Consider the following 20,598-nt stretch of genomic DNA (forward strand, 5'->3'; position numbering starts at 1 on the left):
GGAGCGGCGGTCAGGGCGGACAAAGCGCGGCGTAGGCAGAGCTTAAAAACATGGTGGTTTTATAGACAGAGCCCCAAGTACAGGTGTACTGCAGAGAACACAAAAGCTGCTCTAGTGACCGGGATTTCTATTCTGCTGCCAGAGAAAGAAGCGTTGCCCGCGGGGGCTCGGAGTCAGGGCAGTCCTGAAAGGGGTTTATCCGACGGAGGCCATGATCACATCCACGGGCAGCTCCTCCCCGCTGCGGGCCGTCACCTGCATCGTCACCGTGTCGGTCAGGACCAGACGAGACCGCACCAGGAGGTCATGGCCACCCCGGAACACACCTGGAAAGGAGAGGGGAAGGAAGGGGTGAGGTCGCTGCAGGCTAAAAATGAGCGCTACTGCTTGGCACGGGCAGCTTTCCCACAGGTAGCCTGGCAAAGCCCAGCACTGGGCGAGGAGAGACCCTCAAGCAGCATTATTCCCATTCATTATAACATACCTGGGACTCCTGCTACTGTAAAACTCATGAAAGCAAAGTGCAAAATAAACTCCAGGTGAGAAGAGATCCAGGCACTCAACCAAGAGCTCCAGTACTGATTGGTTTTGCTGGGCAAGGCTGCTCTATTTCCTGCCACAGACTAGTTCCAAACCAGGATGCCACAGATCATGAAGACAGTAAATTCCACCCAGCTCAACCTGGGGCTGATCCAACGTTGCCCCATGACAGCACCCTCCCTGATCCCAACACCAGCTGCTCTACACTGCAGAGACAGAACCCATGGCAGGCAGAAGCCTCCAAATCCAACCTGGAGTGCAGTGGGTTCCATCAGAAACTCCTGCCCCACTTTTCAACAGGCAGCTCTGTGTGACCTCCCCCAGAGATGCTCCTCATGCAGAGACCTCACCCCACAGCTCACCTGCCAGGTACAGTGTGTGAGAGTTCTTGTTATCTGGCACTTTATCCGACCGCTCACAGGGCTGCATTCCCAGGAACTTCACGATATTGCTAACTGCCTCTGTTAGAAAAAATAAATAAAAGGGGCTCCATGTCACAGGTATCTTAACAGGGGGCACCTCAAGGTGACTCAAGCCTTTCCAACGTGTTAGGGTTCATGTTCATTGTCCTGAAGGACACACAGCATTGGTCAGAATGGTGGTTTTGGAGGCCACAACACACAGAAAACCCACTGGCACGAGAGAGTTCTGTGATGTAGCAAAGGTGCAACAGAAAGAAGAGGGTGAATGAGTCAAAAAAGGGCAGCAGGAGAGTGCAGCTGGCTGCACTTAACTGCACAGCCCTGACAGCCTGCAGAAGGAAGAAGACATCCTGCAGGAGACACAGGTCTTCAGGAAGAATCTGAAAAGGCCTCACAGAGGGTATTTCAAACCCCAAGGGGCTGTGCAAGGCAGCACAAAAATGGTTACAGGAGAAGAACACCCTGCTAAGGCATCAAAAGCACTGAGTTTTCACAGGCTTCTCAGTAAAAATAGGACTCTTTAAGTGATGAAAGAGGGCTGACACTATCACTCTGCCCACCAACCTCATGTCTTCTGCTTTTTGCATTTTTTCTTACTGGCCTCAAGAAGAACAGTGAGAGCCCACAGCTGAACTATGGTCTGTCTGCTTGGGAGGGTAAACTGTGAAAGCAAAGCAAGATATTCTCTTGCCTCCCACAATCCTGGTTTCCACTGGGCCTAGAACACTCATTTGGTTTTTTGAAACCTGAGCTTATTTGCTATCACAGTAACTGTAGCTCCACATTAAACAGCTGTGGTGAAAAGCTTATGAAGGGTTTTGCCCCATTAGCCTTTCTGTCAGAGCTCCAAAGTGAGCCAGACTGGGCCTCCAGGCTCTGCCTGCTGGAGGGAACAGTGTGAGCTCTGCTGTGCTCAGACATCCCCTTCCTTACCTTCAAGGGTTTTAATAGCAGATAAAGTAAAGGTCTCTTCCTTTTCAAACTCATCACCCACTTCATCCCAGGCTGCTCCAAAGTTTGGCTTCAGAACTCGCTGGATGTGATCAGCCACTGTTACCTCCAGGTCTTCAAGCTGGTGGTAGAAGAGGTTCAAGTGAAACATGGTTGTTCTTGACTCTGTTCTTCACAGAATGAACCTTAGATTGGATTCTCTGAGATCAGGTGAAGGCAGGAGACTGCCTCCACTTCCACTTCTGGTTTGCTTGAGCAAACACTGCTTGTTTGAGCAACTGCTAGGCCTGAGAAAGGCACTGGTGATGCCATTTCCAGGGCTTACAAACCAGGTTCCCCCTCTGAGCACAGCCCTCGGCCTGACAGAGATCAAAGCACTGGACAAACAGCCAAAGCAGAAGGAAACCCAAAAGCTTAGAAATAGCTGTTTGTGCTCACACAGATGCAGCATTTTTCCCTGAAATGCACATAAGCTTGTGGTTTGCTTTTCTGGCTTATCGTTTTGTAGGTTGGTGCAATGAGACACTGTCAGACATGTGCTATCACCTAACACTGGCACTGGGGTACCTGAGCTGCTGCTGTGACTACACCTGTGCAAGGCAGAACTGGGCTGGTCTCTCCAGAGTGCATATTGAAGGGCAGGCAGTGCCAGAGCTGGCTGGACACCAGCCTGCATTCATTTCAGCAATCACTGCAGGAAAGAATCTCCTCCAGATTCCAGTTGAAACACATGGAAGAGTTTGTTTAAATATCACTCAGATGCCTTGGTGACTGGTGGGAAGCTGAGAGAGGGGCTAACCTTGCATATTCCATTGAGAAAAACCCTCACCACTCCTGCAGGAAAGACAGTGACTCACTGCACAGCAGTGCCTCTAATCAGATTCACAGCAGTGACAGGCAACGCATAGAAAACAGTCTCTGGAGCTAACAGGGCAAGCTGAGGCTCCGTACAACATCCCTTCTCTCTGAGGAAGAGAGGTGCTTCTGCAGCACTGGTGCTTTCAGTAGTCTCAGTGCTGGGGAGGGAAGATCCCCACCTTCTCCAGAACAAGAACAAGGATGGCAACTTCCCTGTACCAGGCAAGCCTCTAGACAATTAACTGTGCCACCACGGGAGCAATCCATGGAGAACAAAAGATGCCCAACAGCCCTCTGTCTCTGCAACACTGAGTGTGTCATTGCTGGAGTCTGTAGGGCACAGCCAGCCAAACCTGGAGGATGCACCGTGGCCCCCCAAAACTACATATCCTGCATATTCAGGTGTCCATCTGGAGAGCAACAGGAGAATACTCCAAATGAGACAAGGCAAGCTCTGTGAACCCCCATCTGCATCCTTGGACAGATACCAGAGACAGCAAGAACTCTCTCCTCATGTGATGCTGCCCACGTCAGTGTCAGTGGTCACATCATTGCTTGCAGGGATCCAAGTTCAGATCACAAACCCCATCAAAATGACAGCAGTTTCCATGACCAAGTACACACCCAGCTCCTTACCACATACTCATCCTCGTAACCCTCGTCGTCTGTCTCCCCCGTGTTCGGGTCACAGTCCTTGACAGTGAACTTCATCATGCAGCTGAAGGTACAGGCCACTGGAGGCAGGGAGACAAAGGCAAAGCCACATTACCACCACATCCTCACAACCCTGCAGCAGAAGGGGCTGGGAGGTTTGGGGCAGCCAGGTTCTCCCTGTCACTGTCAGCAGCACAGGCTTAGCCAGTAACCCAGAGAGGGCTCTCCAACAGTTTCTGTCTCTCATGCACAAGGTATTTATTTGTAATATTAAGGCTAGCAAACAGTGATAAAGACAGGCTCATGATGGTTGTACAAGACGATAATCCTCAGATCAAGTGCTATTACTGATGATCCTCATGCTGTGTTGGGAATACTAACTAAACATGTCCCACCAGCATCCTGAGAAGAGGCAAGATCTGTATCTAGGGATGGGTTCATGTGCCTCTGAAATGAAACCACCTTGCACTGCAATGCTGCAGCTGATTAATACCACTCAGCTGGGAGAGGAAGCGATGACTCATCCCTAGAAACTGGGTACTGCTGAGTGAACAGCAGCAACACACACAGGTGAGCAGTGCCAGAGAACAAACCAGGGAGACCAAAGCACAGGTAAGGCCTTGTTCATGTTCTGGACAGTGGCAAATGGGGAGATGTTCAGTTCAAACAGGCATCCCTGAAATTCTAGTGGTTTGTCTGAAATACTCCTTTGCTTCTCAGAGCATCTGGGGACTCACAGCACTTTATAAGTACCAGCCTCCTCTCATCTAACATAAAGAGAGGCCAAAGAACATGCCAGAGTGCATGGGAGACAACTCAGCAGAGAGCTGAATGCTCAACTGCCAGCTCTCATAGCCTGACTCGGCAGTGCTACAGTACAAGGGAACCAGGAGAGGAGAAGGGAGGCCTGACAACCCCCAAACAGCAGAGACAAGTCATGCTCAGCATCACTCAGGGCTGCACCCACACACAGGCTATAAATATCTGGCTAGGATGCACAGTAGAATGTGTGGGGATGAGCAATACAGGAAAAAACAAAGTGCAAACTGTTTACCTGCTGTCGGATCCTCTTCAGACAGTGCCACCAGCGTGTAGCAGGTTCCCGGCTGGTTGTACACCAGGGTTTTGGCAGGTACATAGCCAATGACCTCATACCCCTCTGTTGGCTCCATCTGCACTGTGACATTCTCCAGGATCTGATCGTTCAGGGTGTTTGTGCAATCAAACTAAACAGGGAAGAGGAAGGCAGCAACAGCTTGAAGCTGTTCACTACTCATCTGATAGCAGACTCAGCTTAGGCAGAGTGGGAGCGTGGTGTCACTCGGTGAACCCCCAGCTCTTTGTGTTTCCACGGTGCTCCTTGCTATCAGCTGGGCAATCACAGAGCAACTTTACAGGAGAAACCAAAACCCTGAAGGGGAGTCCTTTTTCCTCCAATGCCCTGGACAGTCATTCCTGGATTAACTCTTTGCTCTGTGGAAATGCAAGTACTGTGTTGCCTACATCATCCCACCCAATGCTACAGGGACACAGTGCCCCACAGCAGGTAGGAAGATAATCCTTTGCATGGCTCAAATTAGGGATAGCTTGAGCAAGTTTCAACAAGCTTTATGTTTTCAGCGAGTCTGAACTTTCTGATTAGTCTTTGTTCCGGCTGCAGTGCCAAGTCCCTTAACCTCATGCAATTGCATCTGGTGGATGGACAACAGAAACAAAGATCAGCCCCCGCGAGGGCTGTGTAAGCAGTTCTGAGCTTTTGAGGAAGGAGCTGGCAAAGGACAAAACACGGCTGTTCACAAGCTACCGCAGGACTCGCCGTGCCTCAGACTCCCCGAGGCCCAGGCAAAGATGCTGACACATCAATCCCAACACCTCACATGTATAGCCAAGGCCAAGATGTACAGAAAACAGCACGTGTGCTACAGAGGCTAAAACTAAACACAGAGGATGAAGAGCTCTTCTCCCCCCCCGCAGTGTCCCTTTCCTAGGTATCCTTTTCAGCTTCTCAGATGTACCAAGCTGTGCTCTTTGATGCCTAAACCATGTGCCTGGGGACTCTAAGGGAAGAACACAGCTCCCCTTGCCAAATGCTCAGTGAGAACAGCCCCATCTAGTGCTTGTTGGATTTGTTTTGACTGTACCTGTAAGCACTGTTCAGCCACATTCCCTCCCAGCCCCCAAATTATTAGTTTTCTCTGGGGGCTCTGCTGCCATGGATAAGAAACTAAGGACTCCTCATTGCAGTGTCATGCTTTGAACACAGATATTCCTGAGATATTTCTTCCAGTGGAGATTTTAGCCAGTCAGGAGCTTCTTTTCCGACAGTTTTCAGCACCACACCCCACAGCTACCCACCTGGAACACCATGTGGTTGACAAATGTGTGCTTGGTGCAACGAACCACATACTCTGTCTCCAGCTCTGTCAGGGCGACAGGCTCTGGGGAAGACTTGAAGAGTGGGCCCAGTCCCCGAAACTCTGGGATGGCCCCCAGTTGCTCTGAAACAGAGGACACAAACCATTGTCTTCCTCACAGGAAGGTGTCAGCAGATTCAAAGCCCTCGTTTCAGCTGCCAGAAGCTGCTACAGCAAGGAACTATCCATCAAATACTCATAAACGTTCCCTGGTGACTTTTAAAATTAAAGGCAGAGCCATACTTTGCCCACATCTACCATAAGGTAGAATGAACAGGACTGCAGGCACCTCCACCCTCCAGGAGTGAACAGCTCATCTTAAGATGGGAGCCTGTGTCACTCCCTGCAAGAAGATGAGAGAAAGCCAGAGGGGCTATGGCAGGCTCAGCAAGAGGTGGCTGCAGAGTTCTCACACATGGCCACAGGAGAAGCCTTGCATCAGTTTACCTTGGAATATTTCTTGCCGTGTTGCTGCCACCTTCTCTGGCTGTTTCACTACAGCAGCAGGGGCATTTTCTGCAAAAGAAAGAACCAAACATACAAAAACAAACCCACAAGATTTGAAGGTGAAGAACAAGAAGTAGCTAGAAACAGATCAGTGTCTGGAGAATGATTTGACTAAGGGAAGGGAGCTCATTTCTCATCTTGATATAGACTAGACCCCTGTATTTGGCTTCCTAAACACCTTTAGAACTGCAGCAGCTACAATGAGGATTGCCAGCTACTACTATTATTAGCAGCTGGACTAAACTGAAACACTAATGTGGGAGCAGCCAGATTTGCTGGTCTTAGTCTTTACAGGAGTAATCCCACAAAATTCAAATAGGATGGAGCTCAGAAATCCCCAGCAAGCTCAGTGCAGGGAATCACTAGCATCCAGGGGACTGTTCCTCACCTGCTCTTTGCTCAATGATAGGAGCTGTTGCCAAAGGAACGGATTTCAAGTCAAAAGGCTTCTCGGAGGGCTCCAGGGTGTACTGATGCAGAGCCCTCTCCAGGCCAGGGATGGAAACCGTCAAACCTGGGGATGGAAGGGACAGGGCAGTGAAACCACAATAATGCATTTAACTCTTGTTAAACCAGGAAAGAGGCGCAGACTTGTTTTTAGGCCTTCCTGTAGTACCATTCAGGATGTAACCAGCGTTGAGGGCTTTCTGCTTCTGCTCCAGAACGTTCAGGTAGAAGGTGGCTCTGTCCCTCACTTCGTTGTCATCATCCATCACACACCTGAGAAGAAAGTGCAAAAATTTCTTCAGAGTCCATGTGAATAAATCCAGGTGACCAAGCCACTTCACAGGGCCAGAAAGGACATGCCACAGAAGGGAACCAGCAATCTACTAGTAACTGTATTAGAAAAGCAGTAATCTGCCACACATGGCTTCTGTCCACCATGTGGTGCTGAATGCAGTGTGATCCCATCACAGGATCCCAGGTACAGGCTGCACCTTCTCAGATCCACAGCCAGAAGAGACTAGACGTGCATGGGGATGCTAACAAGATCTCATGCAAACAGGGTTTTTCACCTAGAATGCTGAGAAACTCTGAGGTACAACTGACCTTTTCAGTAAAACCAGGATACTGGGTAACATCTCCTCGTTCTGGGCTCCAAACTTGGCCAGGGCACTTACAGCACCTGTAAGCAAAAGTCATGGAAACAGAATTACAAAGCAAAGAAATCAGATGAAGTTTCCTCCATTTCTTGGCCTTGATCAAATGCCATATCAGAGATGCTACATTAGTAAAGCATTTCTGTGACTAGAAAGAGGCAGAGGTATTACAGCAGAGTGCCTGCAAATATCTGTCTAGTTTCAGAGCCAGTGCATATCCCTTCCCATTTCTCAGCTGCAGGCCACCTCTTCCATCAGTACTAGTGCAGGATCTTTGCTGTGTAAAAGATCTGCTAAGGCCTAGAGCAAATCACAACCCTCAAAGGCAGAGGTGTTCCTACACTATAGTTCCCTGAAGATCTGTCACAGGGCAGGCAGCTTTGCAGGTCTGTCCCTTACCTGCCCGGACTTCTTCATGCTCCAGAACAACCCTGTTGTAGATGAAGCGAATGTATTTGGAGGGGTTGTTGGTTTTGGGCCCTTCCTGCCCCAAGAGGTGGAGGATTCGTGTGGCCAGCACAGTGAACTCGCAGTCCTCGATGAATTCGCATAGGTGAGACAGGCCCGTCTCTTTGCTCTCCGAGTTCTCCTCAATGATGCTGATGATGCAGTCCACGATGGCCCTCTTGTATTCAAAGCCACCCTAAGGAGCAAAAGGGAACTGCTCAGCTGGAAATCTCAAAGTATTTTAGAGACTGAGCTAGCCAGACAGGAAAAAAATTCCTTTGAAAAGGTCACTCACACTCAATGCTTTTAATCTGTGTTCTAAAGGAGAAGGGCAGTAATGTTGCCCCCACTTTTGATCCTCTTTACACCCAGAGGGCCAGCTAATATTCAGGCTCTCTTGCCAGCTGCCTTCAGAATGGCTGCAGTGAAGAAAAAATCCCCCAAGTCCTAAAGAGGGTAAAAGAATCCATCTGCCTGAAGAGTTTATATCTCCTTCAAAATCCTCTGCTGCTAGAATTAGTGCTTAAAAACAGCCATATGGGAGGAGAAAAAACCCAACCCTCTCCCCTTTAGCACCAGACATCTGAGGATGAATCACAAGAGAAATATATGAAGGATCATATCTGCCACAGCAGGATGCAGCAGATAGCCCCATTAGTGTGGGATGACAGACAATCAATACGTCCCCAGGTACAGCCCATAACCTGACATGCCAGTAACGCTTGGTTCTCTTCAGACATTATTTACAAGTGTCCTCAATACACACCAGGGGATTAAACCGCACGCCATCCTTTGCCAATTACATGCACAGTGCCGGGCATTTGGATCTTTCCAGAGCTACTTTGGATTAAAAAAGCTTTAAAACAGAATGGTTTGAAGTACAAAACCACATTCAAAGCGATACCATCCACCCACAGAAAATCTGGGAAAGGAGAATGGTCCATTTTTCACAGGAGCAAAACGAGATGCTCTGGTTTGTTCCCAATAGAGAGGCCGTAACTGGCAGAAAGTGATGTCAGAGCAAGCAGCGGTGCCAGCTGTGTTGCAGGCATGTTTGCTCATTTAGAAATGGCCTCAGCAAACCTCTGTAAAGCTTCTTTCTGCCATTTTTGTCCGACTGAATGCAGAGAATGGGTACAGGTACTCGTGATCCCTTCACTGCCACAGCACAGATACCAGAACAAACGTGGTCTCCTGTCATCAATAGGTTGTTACTGAATCTTTGTGTACAATGACAAAACTGTCTTGGAATTTGCTGTCAAAGTATAAAAGAAAGCTGGTTCAAATGTGAAACACACATGGACTGCCAACAGATCTGCTGTTGCCTGCATTTGCTTTGAGAGTTAATAAACTCCCAGAAAAAAAAATAATCAAAGAATGAAAATCACACTAAAAATACGCCTGTCAATATGCTTATAACTATCGTGCACAGCTGGGCATATCTGCAGTTAGACTGCAAACCTTTTACAGAGAGGCTCTTACTGCACAGCATTATCAGCAAAAGCGTGAGTCTCACAAGGGCCACGGTTCATGCACACAAACAAGGAACACATGGTTGTCCTGCAAACTTACCTCTTCCCGAAGCATGGTGAAGAGAAAGTTCATGAGGACAGCGTGTTTGCGAGGGTACTTCTGACACAGCGCGTTGATGGCCTGCACCACCACCACCTGGGGGAAGAGGGCAGCGACTAAAAAACAATTCTGTTTCACGAGGCAGGAAAAACTATCTGAATTGTGTCAACTTTGTGCTGGTCCCTGGCCTGGAAACCACGATTTTGTCTTTAGTTATCCAACAAATGCAGTTCCAGGAGGTACAATCCTAGGAACTGGAAAAGACTGATCTTTATGCATGAGTTAGCCCTGAAAAAAAACCCACACCGACTGGAAAGAAGGAAGAGATTTGATTCTCAAAAGGCATCTCCCCAGAAAAGAGCATGTGACTTTGGAGCTAGGTGCTGTACAACCAAAGCATAGAGCTTAGGCCAATAGCTTCAATTTATTTCTCTTCCCTGCAAGTATTCCATGGTCCAACTGCTGGAAGCAGTTCCATGCAGGTTTCAGAGTGCACACACAAACATGGGCAAAGACCATGGGGCTTCTTCAGGAGCCTGGGTGTCCCTCCTCCTCCCACTTCCTTACCTTGAACTCATCTGAGATTTCTGACATGAAGGAGGAGATCTGTTTCATGAGCCGGTCAATGCTGCTCTCACTGCCAGTTTTCAGCAGCGTGGTGATGGCCAGGGTGGCGATGCTGCGGTTGGAGTCTGTCACAAGGTTCTCCAGGTCCAGATTACAGGCAGTTACAGCAGAGGGGTGCTTCATGGCCACCTACAGCAGAAGAGGAATAATGAAAATAAGTCAATAGATGCAAAAGGCCCAGCTGGCAAAACCCACCACAACTCCGTCCCTTCCTATAGAAATAAATGGTGTAGACTGTACACGAGGGGCATCTCAGACAAACAGCTAATCTGGAGCTAAGGTAACAAGCTCTCATTTCCTGCAGAATTCCACCCCTTGCTGGAAGAGAAGCAGTAGTAAAATAAACAATCTTTTACTATTTTTAGCTCTCTCATTCTCCTCCACATAGAACGAAAAGAAAGCTACGAACTCCCAACAAAAATTCAGCCAGACTAGCTGGGCAAAATACCTCTGTGGGTGGAAGCACAGCAGTTACCAGACACTGACATTCTCTTTTTCCTTTAAAGACTTTGTAAGGTGAAGGGAAAAGCAAAGACTGCCATGAAGCAGGCAAGAAGCAGCATCAAGGTTTGATCCTTGTTTTACAAGGAGCTTCTTCACTATGGGAAGCTCAGAAGTGAAAGCAGTAACACCAAGAGCAACGACACTCTAAGAGACCTGTAAAAATTATTGGTTTGGTTTTTTCTCTCTTCTGTAGAGTGTTCTTTGAGGTTTTATTCCACTCAGAAAGCAATGAGATGTAAGGCTGTAGCCACAGAGTAGAGGTTATTCACACAAAATCATCACATAATCTGGCCCTGTTTTCTTCTGAAGTCTGCACCTCCCTACACAAGGCACTGTGGGAGCTCCCAAGGGACTGGCCCCTACCTTGTTGAGGGTACGGACGGCTGCATATCTCAGTGCTGCCTTCGGGGAGCTGCAGAACAGCTGCAGAACTGCAAGGTGGGAAAAACAACAAAGGCAGACATTTGGGCACTCTATTATTGAGAAGGTTTCATACGTAGAGAAAAGCTTCAGTGAAAAGAGACAGCTGCAAGCACAAGGTAACTAGAAGCATGCTTAAGAAGCAACTGTGAATTTACCACCTTCCTCCCTTCTTGTTGTCTGCTTTGCCACACATCCCTGCTGACAACTAGCTCTTATCCACCTCCTTCTTTTTGCACGGTGCTGCTGTCCTTCGTTCCTCGTGAAAGCCAATTTCATCACTTTGTCACCTTTCCTATTAAGTCAATTTGAACTGCTGTTCTCCATTTCATGCAAACCCTGCTCCTTTCCCAGAGCTGGCCCATGAAGGGCACCCTCCCAGTGCAGAGAGGTGATGTACAACCTCCTTGCCAAGAGTCCCAGTTCAGGACAGCCTTTGGACTGGACTGAGCTGTTAAGGCAGGACCCCAACACCTTGGCTTCTTGCACAGTTACAGTCAGCCTAAAGCAGGGACATTTATCAGTTATAATTCAGCCCTGTTACACAGAAAAAAAAAAAGACACCCCTCTAGTAACCTGCACTTGAACACACCAGGAAATACCTTTATATAGGAGCAAAGCTATTCACACACACCACAGGCTCTCAGCAGCAGCATAAAGCAACAAAGAGCACAGCAGCATTACAAGCCTGAAACTACACAAGGTCCTTGTTTCTTGGGGCAATCAGCAGGTGTTCCTACTGCAGGCCTCATAATTCCATGGCCAGGAGCACCACCCTTACCTGAGACAGCAGGAGCCAGCTCCTTGGCAGTGCAGTTGGGCAGGTTAACGATGGCAGATGCAGCTTCATACACCACCATCTCATGCTTGTTCCTTAGACAGCTCTCGATGAAATCAAACAGGGGGCTATCACGGCTAAGGGATAAAAAAACCCCACAAGAATGAATTAGAGCAAAGGTACCAACAGAAATGAAGAATTCAGCAGCAGAAACAGGCAGGTACCATAACTGCAGAAAGGTAAAAGCAGCCCTAAACCCACTTTGTCCCCAGATTTTGCAGTGGTCACTATACTGTACTTCCAGCTTGCTTGAAAGTCAGGCTGCCCTCTGAGAAGACACCCTCTACCCTACTAAAGGGAATCTCCCTTCACCCTCACACACTGAGAACTGACTGTACACACCACAACTCTTATCCAGGAAGCCACACTGGATACATGGTCAACAAGTAATTACAGAAGAGAAAATTAAGTAGAATATCTCCATAAAGAACAGCTGTGCAAAACAGTCCAGAGAAACAAGAAAGCATTCAATGTGCAAACACACAGACAAGACTCACAGAAGCCATCTCAAAGCAATGAAAGCATCCTGTATTTTCTCTGCTTTTTGACCCAACAATAGGAGGACAGAACCTGCATGCTGCTCTTCAAAGACAGAAGTAATGAAATGGCAAGGGAGCCTACAAGAGGAGATGGAAGCAGGACCTGAGGAAATTATTCCAGCAGGGCAAAGGAGCCCCCTCACCTGCCAGCCTCCTCCTCCAGCAGCTTGCTGGCTATTCGGATCATCATGCAGTAGGCAAACGGGGACTTGAGGCCGTGGCGCGTGAACTTGCTGAGCATCTTGTTGACTGCCAGGCGGTCGTTCTTCCGCACATGGTAGAGCAAGCCCAGAGCGTGGTACTGTGCAGGGAGACAGAATGTCACAAACCTTTTCTGTCCCCTCTGCTGCCCAGAGGTGGCTAGCTGAGCTCTAGCAGCTTGCTCCACTCCCAGCTGCTGCTGGCTATTCCCTGTGTTTCCTACCTGCACCATGATATTGTCACTGGAAGCTGCCTCCTGAGCCTCGTTCACCCAGCGTTTCACCACATCGTAACTGGTCTTCAGCAAGTGCTGGAGGGAAGATAAAGCCACAGACAACCCATGAGGTAAGGAATCTTTGGGAATTGCAGCTCATAATAAGAAACAATGAGCCTTCCCCATGAGGGTGCTGGCAGCAGCAACTTATAAAAGAGCAAGGGATCAGCACACAGAGACCTGGACATGACAGTTGTGGCCTCAAGAGGTCCACGATCTCTCACAAAGTCAGCACCACTCCCTCGCTTCACAAAGACAGGAATAGCAACAAGGAAACTCTGAAACTCTCAAGGTGTCCAGTCCCACCACAGATGATTTTTCAGCTTAATAGGGCTTCAGGCCTGTGCTACAGGGAGTACATACCAAGGAAGACACGAGAGCAGAGCTGGATACACTTGGCACTTTGTCAACAATTGCCTGCTTCATGTAGCGCTCAATGGCCTGCAACATGGTACTCTGCAGGGAGAGGGAAACAAGAGATGATATGGAAAAGCTGTTAGGAGTGTGAAAGGGGAGATGCAAAGGCATGAAAAGCAGAGTGGAAGGTGGGATGGGGTGAAGTAGGAAAAGGTGAAGGGTTTAGGGCTGCCCCAAGGGAAAAGCAGCACTTACATCAGTGATCTGACAGAGCGCTCTCACAGCGGGGCCTCGGTAATTGTCATCCTTCCCAGTCATGTCTTTGGTTAAGCTGGGAAAACAGGAAGCTCTCAATACTGCACTCCTGAGCCAGTAGCTCTCAGGTGCACACACAGTGCACACAGAGCAGCAGGCAGCCAGCGTCACAGCTGAACGCCAAGCAGGCAACTGCAGGCCTCAGGCAAGTCCCACCATGGTGGGCAGGCAGGAGGAAAAGATCAGTACCCAGTTCCAAGCCCATCAGCAGCTTCACAGGCTCCTGTTCACCAAGTGAGGCTGGAGCACACACACACACATACCCCCCGAGGCATTTGCCTTCCTGCTCATTCCTGCCCTTTCCCCAGGGTCCTGGTCAGTGTGAGACAATCGATGAGCCCTCAGCAGACCCTATACCTTCAGGCTCCTGACTCCCCACAGGGCATTTCAGTGGGATGATCAGCAATTCAGGAATGAATCACATAGGGAATTTTGTTCCCTGGCGAAGTCGCATTCTGGGCTGCTACAGGAGCAGTAAATCCTTGTCTACCTGTTGAAAGCCTTGGGATTTATGCCAGAATTCTTCAAAAAGCTTTGAGGCATTCAGACAGGAGTTAATGAAACAGCCTTTTGCAAAAGGGGAAAAAACAGCAGTGCTGCCATATCATGTAACCAAAAGAGACAATCCAAACACCCATGGGCATAGGATATGGGGGCACAGCATATTTCACATATATCACTATGAGTCCAGTGTCTGTATTTTAATGATCTTTTATAAAGGAAAAGTTTTTCCTCACCAAGGTCATTCCCTATATAAGCTCACCCTCCTTAGGGACTACAGTCATCTCCAAGAGGTTGGACAGACATTGCTGGAGGGCATGTCAATATAACAGTAACAGAAGTGAAGTGACTGACCTGCTGGTAACAATGATCACATCTTCTGCAATTGAAGACATCTCTTTGATAGTCAGGTAACACATCCTGCGGAGATTTGGCTGACAGGGAAAGAGGGAAGAAAGACATCAGCTGAGATGATCCCAGATAGGAAGGGATCTCAGTTTTCCCTGCTTGCATAATTTTATTGCAAAGATCACAAGAACCTGATACCTTCAGAGAGCCCCATTCCCCAAGTGTAAAAGATGTACAAAACCCATATTGATTAACAAAACACCTCTTCCTCTTCTAAATCCCTCAGTCTTAGGGTGAAGCCATAGAGATACCACTTAGCTGGATCTACAGTTTCATTTTCCACTTGTCATTCACATGAACAAGGAGAAAAGCTTGAAACCATTAGCAGAAAGCACTGTGTTACTTTAAAAGCAAGAAAGCAAGCTATTTGTATTCCTGAGTCTGGGGATTTCTACACTGGTCTCATGATTTTAATGCCTTGTGGTTTGGGGGACAACTAGTGACAGTACTACTGCTCAGATCAGGTACCTCCAGACAGGGCAGAAAAGCTGTGTATAAAAATGCACATCTCAAGAGACAACTTGTCCCACCAGGTAAATACAGAAAACAACAAGCAGACTTACATCATTGGACTGAAACAGCTTCGTCATAGCAAAGAAGGATTCGGTAGCTTCCATGACACCAAAGTGCTCCCCCTAGAAGATGTTTGGAAGGAAGGAAGTTAATCCCAGCTATCACAACCAGCTTTGGGCCTGATGCACATGTCTGTATATGTGTACATTTTTTCTCTCTTACCTGGTTTATGAGATACAGGATCTTGGTGAGGATATGAGCACATTTTCGTGGGTTTATGGGTGTCTCATTAAACACTCGAGCCTGGAAACAAAGCACAGACCAGGATGCTGACACCAACACCCCCTTGTAAACACTGTCCTGGTCTTGGACACTGATACAAACAACACATTGTGAGTGAGGTATGGCAAGATCCTCAGTGACTTTGGATCAGGTTTCCCCTTAATTCCTGTTAAACTTGGAACTCTTTTAAACAGCGGGTTCTGCAGTCTGGGATTGCAAATCCAAGTGCAATAAAGGTTTAAAGGCTAAATCCTCCTGACACTTTCACCCACACAAGTCTGGATTTTGTGCTAGTTGAAACACTTCTCTTCTGACAGACAAACAGGAGCTTGGGAGCCAACACCATTCACAACATCACAAGCAAACAGAGAATGCTCAAACAACAGGGTCTGGGGTAGAGACATTCACCTGCTCTTGAACAGAAAGACATTTTTTCAGAGGGAATTCATAGACTATTCAATAACCACTCACACCCCACTCATTAACTTTGTCATCCGCATGACTTTTGGGGTGTTCAAGGCCTATTTCCCATACTTCCTGTTTTAGAGTGAGTTTTCCCAGATATTACATAATATATCCTTTTATTACCATTTACAGTTCACAGTCTTTGATTCATTACAGAGACTATTTCAACCTTCTCCCTTCCTCTGTCCAAATAACAAAATAAGAACTGTTGTCCATTTCTTTCAGAGCTAGCAGGACTGTAACAAACCCCCACTTCCTTGCTGAAGTTCTCCAGTGACCTACTCAAGAGAGGGAGACACTCGATCCAGAAGCGGGTACAGAGACTGTCTGAGGATTTACCTCTTGCAAGACTGCACTCTTCTCCAGGTGCTGGAATGGGTTGGAATTCCCACCTGCAAAATAAAGAGAGTAAAAATCTCTCCAAGGATCGTGCTATGGGGAAGCAACTTTCTAACCACGCCCATACTTTAAAAACAGACTGAGCATTTTGGGTTGATTTTTTTCCATGAGCACCAACAAACCAGAGCTCCCTCTTTAAGTAATATTAATTAGATGCCTTCATGGCAGTCAGGGAAGCCTGAGCAGACAGGACATTCTTCAATCTGTCATCCCCTCCAGAAGTAACTGACTTTGAGCCAAGGTAGACTGATTAGCTGTAAAATAACTGTGCTCCACTATATCCCCAAAGACCTATTTCCAGCCCTGGGCTGGGAGCTTGCTGACACTTAGAGCATCAATAAGACAGGCCTAGAAACAAAAGCTTATACAAAAAGAGGTATTGCTTGCCAGACTGGTGAGTCAGGAGCATTTTATGCCTCCATATAAACCAATCAGGAATCCACCAGTAAAGTATTTTTGGCTCTATCACTAATTAAGATAACAAAGCAGTGGACTAGATACACTGGACACAGAGTAACTTTCATTGTTCCACTTAACAAAATAAATTATACTAAATAATTAAAACCCTCACCAATTACAGACAAAATAATCAGAGGGAAAAGCACTATCATTCTGCATGGCCTCGATTAGCTTGCCTCTCAAGCATTTTTGAGCTACAGCTTTTCAAAAGCTGCCAGTTATTGATAAGCAGGTTTTAATTAGTACCTGTGTTCAGCCTGGCCCTGGGACAAAACCCAGCCATTTTCATGGCTGATCCAGTGCTTGTTCCAAAGCCTGATCTGCCAGAGAGAACATCTCCCAGGGCCAAATCCGAACTGACCCAGGCTTGAGGCATCCTAGGCTGGTGCCAGGAGCCCTGGCTAGAGTCAGCCTTACACCCAAAAGCAAACACATCTGCACTCCAGCTCCTTCCTGGTTCATAAACTGCCCTCCTCTGGCTCAGGAGAAGTTTGCAAAGGCAGGAGGTGGCTGAACAAAGCACAGAGTTTATGTGAGAAGAGAAGAAAACAAGAGAAAAGAGCAAAACCACCTCTAGTGTGAGCATGAAACAGTTCTAGTATGAGCACGTGAATGTGTTCTGAAAAACCTGCCCAGCAGCACAGTATTCCCACAGTCTCTAAATCAGCCAGAAACAATCAGCCACAGCATCAGCTCTTCATCTTTCACAGCACTAAGGATCTCGAAATACATCGTACATGAGGTCTCACTCCTCACAGCACCTTGTGCCGAACTATTCTTCCATAGAGAAGGAGAAAGATGCAGGGAGGGCAGAGGCTGTGTGTTCAGGAAGCTCCTACTATTGGAGGACCAGCAACAATTTGTTTCAATTTGTAGAGACAGTCACTGGCGGAGCAAGGATCTCCGAACAATTTTATGCCCAAAATAACATGTCAAAGCGCATTGCTGAGCACAAGCAGCTCATCCCAGGCTAGCTAAACTATCCACGGAAAGCAAACATACAGAAGCAATTAAGTGGATACACTCATCTCAACAAAGACTGTCCTGTTAGCCTTTACGTGGAGAGAATGAGAATGCAAGGCCTGTAAATCCAGGGATGATGCACTCCACCTAATACTGAGAACAGCAAGCACTCAGGATATACATTTTGGACACAGACAGAGTCCACAGGAGAAAGGCAGGCACAGTAAATGCTAAGAGCCTTCATTCGAGACAGAAGCAACAGGATAAGAATTAAATGCAATAGAAAATCAAAACTGCTGTGAAGCCACAAGCAGCAGTGGCAGAAAGAAGAAAGGAGGGTTCTGTGAGCTCCTGGTATGAACAAAGCCAACAAGACTCTTCACCATAATACAAGGAAGTGCATCTCCTGCCAGCCTTGGCCATAGGTAACGTCAGTACCTTGAAGAGTGTGGCAGGTGCAAATGAAGAATACCTCCCAAAAGGAAAGTCAAGAGCAATTCCCCCCCAAGAGTTGCCTCACTAAATTCTCTGCTTATCAAGATGTCACTGGAGGCTTTGGACGAGGGAAACAAGGGCAAAGCATTTAATGCATGTTAAAATAAAAAGCAAGCAGAGTCACGCAGAACCATCACCAAGATTTACACTGAATCAATTAGCTGCAGGACGAGCTGATTTGTTATGCAGAGCAATCTGCACAGAAAGCTTCACAGGAAGATGAAAAAGACGGCACAACCATGAAAGTAACCACTGTCTTTAGCATCAGTTCCACCTGAACTACAGACCACAGAAAATATCAGACTTTTCCTTACTACTCACCCTAAAGTTCTGAAAGGTCAAGCAATCACTTCATGTTGCTTTGGTGGTCTCAGCTTTCCCTGATCCACTCAAAGTTGCAGTGATTGCATTGGAAGAGCAGACCATGTGTTTCAGAAAAAGTGTCAGAAACTACGAATAGGATTCTGCCTGGCTTTAGCACCTGGTTTGAGAGCTGGGCGACCGTGAACAGAGCTAATGTGCTCAATATTTACTCTCAGACCCTGTATCTGGTGACGCGGCCGGGTAACCCCGGCGTGCTGTGCCAATGCAACCAGTTTAGCCTCCCACTGCAGCTGTGAGGAGACGGCAGCAGACTAGTTCCAGTGCTCCCACGGTGCTCCCACGGTGTTTCCCACTGCGCCAAGCTCTCGTGGGGGTCTCCCCGCACAGCTCCCCCCACTGCTCACAGGAGGGCTCCCGCCTCACAGCCCCCCTTGCACCCAAGGAGGGGTTCCCCCGCCACTTATGCCCTCGGCAGCCACAGGCGGGTCCCTCCCCTCACAGCCCCCCCCATGCCCACAGGAGGGGTGTCCCCTCATAGTCCCATCCCGTATCCACGGAGGGCTCTCCCTGCTCACAGCGCCCCCGGCCTCCCCTCACCAGACTCCTCGTCCTTCTTGTCGAACTTCTTCAGCATGGTGCTGCCTCGCTGCGGCCCTCCCGCACCGTGACAGTGGTGGTCCCGATCCCGGTCCCGCTCCCGGTCCCGATCCCGATATCCCGGTCCCGGCCCGGGCACCGCCCCTTCCTGCCAGGCTGTCACTGCCGCCGCGCCGCCCGCACTGCGCACGCGCCAACCCGCCCCCCGACGTGTCTCGCCTCAGCGGGCGGGAGGGGCGGGGCGCTGGGGCTTGATTGACAGGGAAAGGGGCGGGACCGAGCGGCAAGGGCGCGGTGTGATTGGCGGAGAGGCGGGGCTGGGCCGGGGGGCACGGGGGCAGCTCTGGATGTGGAGCTGTACTGGGAGTACTGGGGGCACTGGGAGTGCAGGGGGGATACACTGCGGGACTGGGCCTGGGGCAGAGGCACTGGTAGGAGACACTGGTACTGGGGAGGGGGCCACCGGGATCCTTGGGGAGACACTGGGCAGGGGAAGGGCGGAGCGGGGCACTGGGCAGGTGAAGGGACACTGGGAACAGAGGGGGTTGGAGCGCGGGGGAAACTGGGGTTGGGGACGGGAGACATGGGGCGCTGGGGCAGGACATGGGAAGGAGATCCTGTCAGGGGCTCAGCACCCCAGGCGGCAAGTTGGGGGTGGTAGAGGGGAACCCCCTTCTCGGGATGGGCAGTTGTCACCCGGGCTGCCTGCCCTGGAGCATCCTGCTGGGATGCACTGCCTCTGGAAGCACCTCCTGGGCCCCCGTCCCCACTGCTACTGGCATCCTCTACCCTGCACCCAGAAACCAAAGGCCTAGCCCTGGGGCACCCACCTGCTGCCGTGGGGTGTCCCCAAGGGCCACCACTGCCCAGGCATCCCCTGAGGCCCCGGGGCAGGTAGGGACGACAAAGGACCTGTTGGCCACCTCACAACGTCACCCCAACCCACCATCAGCTGGCACATCCCTTCACCAGCTACCGAGATACGTCCCTCCCAAGGAATGTGGGGTCAGCTGAGTTGCTTGGGCCCCCTTTCCAAAGCCAGCGTCCGCTCCAAGGCCAAAGGGCTCACTCACCCTGCACCAGGTACTCCTCGAAGAGCATGGCCGTGTCCCCCACCAGCTCCAGCGGCCACCCAACAGGTGTCCCCCGGCCTCTGCCTTGCCTGCACCACCCTGTACTTTGCACGGGGCGGCCGCACTCTGCTCTGTGCTGCTCTTATCTCCCAGCTGTGCCGAAGACGGCGGCTCCGGTGGCACAACACAACGTCCCTGTTGGCCCAGAGCTGCTCTAAGCTAACTAGGCCAGGGGCTGGCCCCGCTGCTGGTGCTGCTGACACCCCTCAGTTGGAGTTTAATGAGCTCCTGTGCTGGACCTGGCCCAAAACATGCCCTTGCTGCAGCTCTGGTGAAAGGGATCACAAAATGGGGGTGTAAAGGGGTGCAGAACCAGTATAAACCAAAACAAGTTGCATTTGATGCCGTGTTTTATTGTGCACGCTCACCAACTCAGGCTCCAAGGCTCAACCAAGCTTCATGGAAGGTTTTGTGTGCTGCAGTCACCCAGAGAGAAGCAGCACACAGGAAAAGCTGCCTGGCTGGATGCAGCCCCTCTGGAGACATCCGAGCGGCAGATGAGCAGGGAGCAAAGCCAGA

The 20,598-nt window shown here is 49.2% G+C and overlaps 1 protein-coding gene across 1 annotated transcript; it reads right to left on the reverse strand.

Moving 5' to 3' along the window:
- Window positions 1-42: 42 nt before the first annotated feature.
- On the reverse strand, window positions 43-19,106 carry COPG1 (COPI coat complex subunit gamma 1). The gene is made up of 24 exons (XM_050312860.1): window positions 18,947-19,106; window positions 16,049-16,101; window positions 15,185-15,265; window positions 15,013-15,084; window positions 14,396-14,475; window positions 13,481-13,556; window positions 13,232-13,324; window positions 12,818-12,904; window positions 12,537-12,694; window positions 11,798-11,931; window positions 10,960-11,027; window positions 10,033-10,221; window positions 9,466-9,561; window positions 7,846-8,089; window positions 7,397-7,472; window positions 6,963-7,066; window positions 6,735-6,860; window positions 6,287-6,355; window positions 5,781-5,923; window positions 4,480-4,651; window positions 3,408-3,505; window positions 1,896-2,034; window positions 903-1,001; window positions 43-326 (listed from the first exon to the last, which is right to left on the reverse strand). Exons 1-24 carry the CDS (start codon window positions 18,981-18,983, stop codon window positions 196-198), a joined length of 2,625 nt encoding a protein of 874 aa, XP_050168817.1. The 5' UTR covers window positions 18,984-19,106; the 3' UTR covers window positions 43-195.
- Window positions 19,107-20,598: the final 1,492 nt, after the last annotated feature.

The sequence above is a fragment of the Myiozetetes cayanensis genome, unplaced genomic scaffold (genome assembly GCF_022539395.1).
Source record: "Myiozetetes cayanensis isolate MyiCay16 unplaced genomic scaffold, myiCay2020 scf18, whole genome shotgun sequence".
NCBI lineage: Eukaryota > Metazoa > Chordata > Aves > Passeriformes > Tyrannidae > Myiozetetes > Myiozetetes cayanensis.

Coding starts and splice junctions, on each gene's coding strand:
- COPG1 (XM_050312860.1), bottom strand. CDS start 18,983: ATGCTGAAGAAGTTCGACAAGAAGGACGAGGAGTCTG. Junction 12,695..12,817: donor GTGACAATATCATGGTGCAG/GTAGGAAACACA, acceptor CTCCCTGCACAG/TACCACGCTCTGGGCTTGCT. Junction 6,861..6,962: donor CGCTGGTTACATCCTGAATG/GTACTACAGGAA, acceptor TTCCATCCCCAG/GTTTGACGGTTTCCATCCCT.